Source organism: Procambarus clarkii, chromosome 19, assembly GCF_040958095.1.
Source record: "Procambarus clarkii isolate CNS0578487 chromosome 19, FALCON_Pclarkii_2.0, whole genome shotgun sequence".
NCBI classification, from domain to species: domain Eukaryota; kingdom Metazoa; phylum Arthropoda; class Malacostraca; order Decapoda; family Cambaridae; genus Procambarus; species Procambarus clarkii.
In genome coordinates, this window is record NC_091168.1 from 28243174 (window position 1) to 28251280 (window position 8107).

Genomic DNA, 8107 nt, shown 5'->3' on the forward strand with positions numbered 1-8107 from the left:
TGCAGGAAGCGGACCAACATGCAGGCAGCGGACCAACATGCAGGAAGCGGACCAACATGCAGGCAGCGGACCAACATGCAGGCAGCAGACCAACATGCAGGCAGCAGGACCATCATGCAGTCAGCAGGACCAACATGCAGGCAGCAGGACCAACATGCAGGCAGCGGACCAACATGCAAGCAGCAGGACCATCATGCAGTCAGCAGGACCAACATGCAGGCAGCGGACCAACATGCAGGCAGCAGACCAACATGCAGGCACCGGACCATCATGCAGTCAGCAGGACCAACATGCAGGCAGCGGACCAACATGCAGGTACCGGACCATCATGCAGTCAGCAGGACCAACATGCAGGGAGCGGACCAACATGCGGGCAGCAGGACCAACATGCAGGTAGCAGACCAACATGCAGGCAGCAGGACCAACATGCAGGCAGCGGACCAACATGCAGGTAGCAGACCATGCAGGCAGCAGACCAACATGCAGGCAGCAGGACCAACATGCAGGCAGCGGACCAACATGCAGGGAGCGGACCAATATGCAGGCAGCGGACCAACATGCAGGGAGCGGACCAATATGCAGGCAGCGGACCAACATGCAGACAGCGGACCAACATGCAGACAGCGGACCAACATGCAGGCAGCGGACCAACATGCAGGCAGCGGACCAACATGCAGACAGCGGGACCAACATGCAGGCAGCAGGACCAACATGCAGGCAGCAGACCAACATACAGGCAGCGGGACCAACTTGCAGGCAGCGGACCAACATGCAGGCAGTGGACCAACATGCAGGCAGAGGACCATCATGCAGGCAGAGGACCATCATGCAGGCAGCGGACCAACATGCAGGCAGAGGACCATCATGCAGGCAGCGGACCAACATGCAGGCAGCGGACCAACATGCAGGCAGCAGACCAACATGCAGGCAGCGGACCAACATGCAGGCAGCAGACCAACATGCAGGCAGCGGACCAACATGCAGGCAGCAGACCAACATGCAGGCAGCAGACCAACATGCAGGCAGCGGACCAACATGCAGGCAGCAGGGCCAACATACAGGCAGCAGACCAACATGCAGACAGCGGACCAACATGCAGGCAGCGGACCAACATGCAGGCAGCGGACCATCATGCAGACAGCGGACCAACATGCAGGCAGCAGGACCAACATGCAGGCAGCAGACCAACATGCAGGCAGCGGACCAACATGCAGGCAGCAGGACCAACATGCAGGCAGCAGACCAACATGCAGGCAGCAGACCAACATGCAGACAGCAGACCAACATGCAGGCAGCAGGACCAACATGCAGGCAGCGGACCAACATGCAGGCAGCGGACCAACATGCAGGTAGCAGGACCAACATGAGGATTGTGGGTCTCTTGGTAAGCTGTACAGGTTACCAGTAATTAAATCAATTCACTGAAATTACTATACACTCACACAAGGCATATTTGACTTGACGTTCTTCATGTGGGTTTGACAGACTTGCAGTTGACAGACTTGCAGTTGACAGACTTGCAGTTGACAGACTTGCAGTTGACAGACTTGCAGTTGACAGACTAACATTTGACAGACTAGCAGTTGACAGACTGTATTAGCCTAGCATTGCCTGCTGCCACCCTCCACACACACACACACACGCACACACACACACACTAATCTGGAAGGAGTGGAAATGCCCAACCAGCTCGGCACGACAGCCTCTCCATTTGATTAAATCTCTCTCCACGAGGCGACACACGGGGGGGGGGGGACGTCAATTCCATTTTTCCTATTTAGATGAGGATTTCCCGGAGCGCCATATGTCACATCAGTTCCATTTGCTGTTAGTTTATTGACGGGGGGAAGCTATACAAGACTTCAGTCTGGAAATGGCTGAAGACTTTTGAAGGAACTATCGTCCAGCAGAAAGCCATAAATCGTTTGTAAAGTTTGTGGTCAAACTAATCACCTGGTTGAGGATTTATTGCAAGTGGCCTGACCGCCTTGGTTATATTGAGGGGGGAGCTGTTGAAGAGCACTCGATAGCACGAGTTAGGATTACCTAACACCTGCAGTGTTAGGAAGACCTAGCATGTGTTGTTAGGTGTTTGAGACCTCGCTCCACCACTCTGATGCTAATGGCGTTTTTATAGTGATTATATATAGAGTTATTAGTATACATTTGCACATATATATTGCACCTACCGTAGACTTACTCTCTGGCTGGGGTGGTCAGGTATGTGTGGGGAGGGGGGGGGGAAGGTATACACACACACCTGCTGCAGGTGTCCCAGTGTGGGGGGAATATATCCACACACCTGTCAAGGTGTGGGAAGCTTAAATGGAAACACTAATCGAGAAACATTAAAAAAACATGAATCATTCCTCTCGAGGAGTAAGCTGTGGCAATAGAGAATAAGTTCCACCTTAAGTTTCTTCTGAAGTTCCATTGTAAGCTAAAAGTTCCATCTTAAGCTTAAGTTCCATCTAAAGTAACATTGTAAGTTAGAAGTTACAGCTTATATGTTCATTTAAAGCTAAAGGTTCCTTTAGCTTAAGATAGCTTAAGATTTAGCTTAAGATTAAGAACTTAAACTTAAGATACAACTTAAGCTTAAGTTCCACCTTATGCTTAAGATACAACTTAAGCTTAAGTTCCACCTTATGCTTAAGATACAACTTAAGCTTAAGTTCCACCTTATGCTTAAGATACAACTTAAGCTTAAGTTCCACCTTATGCTTAAGATACAACTTAAGCTTAAGTTCCACCTTATGCTTAAGATACAACTTAAGCTTAAGTTCCACCTTAAGCTCAGGTTCCATTTTTAAGCTAAAGGTTCTATCTTAAGCGCTTTAGTTCCATCTTAAGCTTAAGTTTATGTTAACCTAAAAGTTCCATTTTAACCTTCAGTTCCATCTTAAGCTTATCAAACATTTTTAGGTTTTCCTCCATTTTAAGGTCATCTTAAAGTTTTCAGTTTCTTGCTATTGAAGCGGAATCAAACAATACGTTAAAAATGAGACCTATGGAGTAACAATTCAAGCACCGCAATATTGACGTTTTCTATGCATCGGCCTCGGTGGGTTAGGTGGGTTGCTTAGGTTTGTACGTTTCTGGTTAGGAAAAACAGTTGTATTTTTTTACGGATGCTGTATTACCAGTGGACAAACCGGAGGGGATAATGCTGTGTTACCAGTGAACAAACCATAGAGATTAATGCCGTACAATCAGTGAACAAACCAGAGTGGATAATGCTGTGTTACCAGTGAACAAACCATAGGGATTTGTGCCGTATAATCAGTGAACAAACCAGAGGGGATAATGCTGTGTTACCAGTGAACAAACCATAGGGATTTGTGCCGTATAATCAGTGAACAAACCAGAGGGGATAATGCTGTGTTACCAGTGAACAAACCATAGGGATTTGTGCCGTATAATCAGTGAACAAACCAGAGTGGATAATGCTGTGTTACTAGTGAACAAACCATAGAGATTAATGCCGTACAATCAGTGAACAAACCAGAGTGGATAATGCTGTGTTACCAGTGAACAAACCATAGGGATTAGTGCCGTATAATCAGTGAACAAACCAGAGGGGATAATGCTGTGTTACCAGTGAACAAACCATAGAGATTAATGCCGTACAATGAGTGAACAAACCAGAGGGGATAATGCTGTATTAATTACGCTAGATCGTGATCAACGCTGTTTCCCGCGAGTCCGTAATTGGGCAAAACTTTTGTCACAAAACTCCCCGTAACCGAACTCTGTATTTTTTATCCGGATTAAGACTCCTACCGGCCCTTATTTCCACCTAAATGGTACTCCCTCTCCCTATGTCTCGGCCCCTCTCCCCCTCCATCCTCCTTCCCCCCCCCCCCCCGCCTTCCCCCTCTCTTCCTTCCCCTTCTCTCATCCTCCTTCCCATCTCTCCATCTCACTCCTACTTCCCTCATCCGGATTACCTGGGGGAGGGGGTCCCCTTCCACCAAATCCCCCCTCCCCTCTCCCAACCCCTAAATCACCGCCGCCCCCCCCCCTCTCTCTCTCCACGTAACCCCCTCCCCCCCTTCCCCCTCCCCCCTTCCCCTCTTCCCCCATCCCTCCCCCCTTCCCCCCTGCGTGCCGCTGACCCCCGGGCATAATGACAGTGGCAGCTCTGACCAACAAGGCCCAAGTGCTGCTTACCTCAGGTGTGTAAGATGATAATTCGCGTCTTTAAGACGAGTGTACAAACACACTGTACACCACGAGTGCACATAATGCACACCCATGGAGCCACTTGCTGTTGTACACCCAGCTGGGGGACCTGATCTGGGGGTGCCAGCCAGGCGGGGTAACCACATGGTTCGCTAGGCTTTATAATCACCTCGTTCAACACCTGCCCGGAATGGGGTGAGGATGTTCAAGGGGGAGGCGGGGGGGGGGGGGGGGTGTTTGACCCCTCTTTTCTAAGATGATGTTTTGCCCTGTTGGTGTTCGCTGTGTCGTGTACGGTGCGATGGCAGTGTACTCTACATCAACAGTGTACTCTGCAACAACAGTGTACTCTGCTACAACAGTGTACTCTGCTACAACAGTGTACTCTGCAACAACAGTGTACTCTGCAACAACAGTGTACTCTGCAACAACAGTGTACTCTGCTACAACAGTGTACTCTGCAACAACAGTGTACTCTGCAACAACAGTGTACTCTGCTACAACAGTGTACTCTGCTACAACAGTGTACTCTGCAACAACAGTGTACTCTGCAACAACAGTGTACTCTGCTACAACAGTGTACTCTACATCAACAGTGTACTCTGCTACAGCAGTGTACTCTGCTACAGCAGTGTACTCTGCAACAACAGTGTACTCTACATCAACAGTGTACTCTGCAACAACAGTGTACTCTGCTACAACAGTGTACTCTGCAACAACAGTGTACTCTGCAACAACAGTGTACTCTGCTACAACAGTGTACTCTACATCAACAGTGTACTCTGCTACAGCAGTGTACTCTGCTACAACAGTGTACTCTGCAACAACAGTGTACTCTACATCAACAGTGTACTCTGCAACAACAGTGTACTCTGCTACAACAGTGTACTCTGCAACAACAGTGTACTCTGCAACAACAGTGTACTCTGCTACAACAGTGTACTCTACATCAACAGTGTACTCTGCTACAGCAGTGTACTCTGCTACAACAGTGTACTCTGCAACAACAGTGTACTCTACATCAACAGTGTACTCTGCAACAACAGTGTACTCTACATCAACAGTGTACTCTGCAACAACAGTGTACTCTGCAACAACAGTGTACTCTGCAACAACAGTGTACTCTGCTACAACAGTGTACTCTACATCAACAGTGTACTCTGCTACAGCAGTGTACTCTGCTACAACAGTGTACTCTGCAACAACAGTGTACTCTACATCAACAGTGTACTCTGCAACAACAGTGTACTCTGCTACAACAGTGTACTCTACATCAACAGTGTACTCTGCTACAGCAGTGTACTCTGCTACAACAGTGTACTCTACATCAACAGTGTACTCTGCAACAACAGTGTACTCTGCTACAACAGTGTACTCTGCAACAACAGTGTACTCTGCTACAACAGTGTACTCTGCTACAACAGTGTACTCTGCAACAACAGTGTACTCTGCAACAACAGTGTACTCTGCAACAACAGTGTACTCTGCTACAACAGTGTACTCTACATCAACAGTGTACTCTGCTACAGCAGTGTACTCTGCTACAACAGTGTACTCTGCAACAACAGTGTACTCTACATCAACAGTGTACTCTGCAACAACAGTGTACTCTGCTACAACAGTGTACTCTGCAACAACAGTGTACTCTGCAACAGCAGTGTACTCTGCTACAACAGTGTACTCTGCTACAACAGTGTACTCTACATCAACAGTGTACTCTGCAACAACAGTGTACTCTGCTACAACAGTGTACTCTACATCAACAGTGTACTCTGCTACAGCAGTGTACTCTGCTACAACAGTGTACTCTGCAACAACAGTGTACTCTGCAACAACAGTGTACTCTGCTACAACAGTGTACTCTGCTACAACAGTGCACTCTACAACAACAGTGTACTCTGCAACAACAGTGTACACTGTAACAAGAGTGTACTCTGCAACAACAGTGTACACTGTAACAAGAGTGTACTCTGCAACAACAGTGTACACTGTAACAACAGTGTACACTGTAACAACAGTGTACTCTGCAACAACAGTGTACTCTGCAACAACAGTGTACACTGTAACAACAGTGTACTCTGCAACAACAGTGTACACTGTAACAACAGTGTACTCTGCTACAACAGTGTACTCTACAACAACAGTGTACTCTGCAACAACAGTGTACACTGTAACAAGAGTGTACTCTGCAACAACAGTGTACACTGTAACAACAGTGTACTCTGCTACAACAGTGTACTCTGCTACAACAGTGTACTCTGCAACAACAGTGTACTCTACAACAACAGTGTACTCTACAACAACAGTGTACACTGTAACAAGAGTGTACTCTGCAACAACAGTGTGCACTGTAACAACAGTGTACTCTGCTACAACAGTGTACTCTGCTACAACAGTGTACTCTGCTACAACAGTGTACTCTGCTACAACAGTGTACTCTGCTACAACAGTGTACTCTGCTACAACAGTGTACTCTGCTACAACAGTGTACTCTACAACAACAGTGTACTCTGCTACAACAGTGTACTCTACAACAACAGTGTACTCTACAACAACAGTGTACTCTGCTACAACAGTGTACTCTGCTACAACAGTGTACTCTGCTACAACAGTGTACTCTGCAACAACAGTGTACTCTGCAACAACAGTGTACTCTGCTACAACAGTGTACTCTACAACAACAGTGTACTCTGCTACAACAGTGTACTCTGCTACAACAGTGTACTCTACAACAACAGTGTACTCTGCTACAACAGTGTACTCTGCTACAACAGTGTACACTACAACAACAGTGTACTCTGCTACAACAGTGTACTCTACAACTACATTGTACTCTACAACAACAGTGTACTCTGCTACAACAGTGTACTCTGCTACAACAGTGTACTCTGCAACCTTTCCCATAGGGTTCTGTACTCGACAATATCTTGTTTCTGATATATGTGAATGATTTTCCAGAAGGTATAGACTCATTCCTCTCAGTGTTTGCTAATGATGCTAAAATTAATTAATGAGAAAGATTAAGACAGGAGGACAGCAAGTGGCTACAGGATGACCTGGACAAAAACTGAAGACCGGAGGAGTGGTCCAACAAATGGCTAATAGAGTTTAACTCGAGCAAGTGCAAAGTGATGAAGATAGGCGTAGGGAGCAGGAGCCAAACACAAGGTACCAGCTGGGAGAGGAAATCCTTCAGGAGTCAGGAAGAGACAAAGATCTGGGGGTTGATATCACATGAGATCTATCATCTGAAAGGAAGGGAACTATCAGGAGAAAGCGCCAAGCTATCACGGCTATATTGGACTGGGAAGCGATCAGGATAGGAATTTGGGATGGGACGGAGGGAAGGAATGGTGCTCAACCGCTTGGAGGGTCGGGGATTGAGCCCCGATCGTCATTCGCCTGCATGGCTGGCGAACATAAGAACTGCCTTCGGAAACTTGTGTAAGGACTCATTCAGAACCTTGTATTCCACATATGTCAGGCCAATACTGGAATATGCAGCTCCAGCGAGGAGTCCACATCTAGTCAAACTCAAAACGAAGTTAGAAAAGGTTCGGAGGAATGCCACCAGGCTAGCCCCCGAGCTGAGAGTAATGAGCTATGAGGAAAGATTACTGGAACTGAACCTAACGACACTGGAAGGGAAGACAGAAGAGTTAGGGGAGACATGATCACTACCTACAAAATCCTCAGAAGAATTGACAAGGTCGACAAGGATGGATTATTTAACACTGGTGGTACACGAACAAGGGGACACAGGTGGAAGCTGAGTACCCAAATGAGCCACAGAGACTTTAGAAATAACTTTTTCAGTGTCAGAGGAGTTAGTATATGGAATGCATTAGGAAGTGATGTGGTGGAGGCTGACTCCATACACAGTTTCAAATGTAGATATGATAGAGCCGAATAGGCTCAGGAA

General features: G+C 47.2%; 1 protein-coding gene across 1 annotated transcript in view; it reads right to left on the reverse strand.

Moving 5' to 3' along the window:
* Positions 1-2944: 2944 nt before the first annotated feature.
* LOC138366369 (uncharacterized) overlaps positions 2945-8107 on the reverse strand; it is a 10089-nt gene continuing 4926 nt past the window's right edge. Inside the window, exons 2-3 of the mRNA XM_069327405.1 lie at positions 4481-6083; positions 2945-2969 (exon numbers count right to left, since the gene is read on the reverse strand). Coding sequence (XP_069183506.1) covers positions 2945-2969; positions 4481-6083 — 1628 coding nt within the window. The remainder of the gene's footprint in view (positions 2970-4480; positions 6084-8107) is intronic.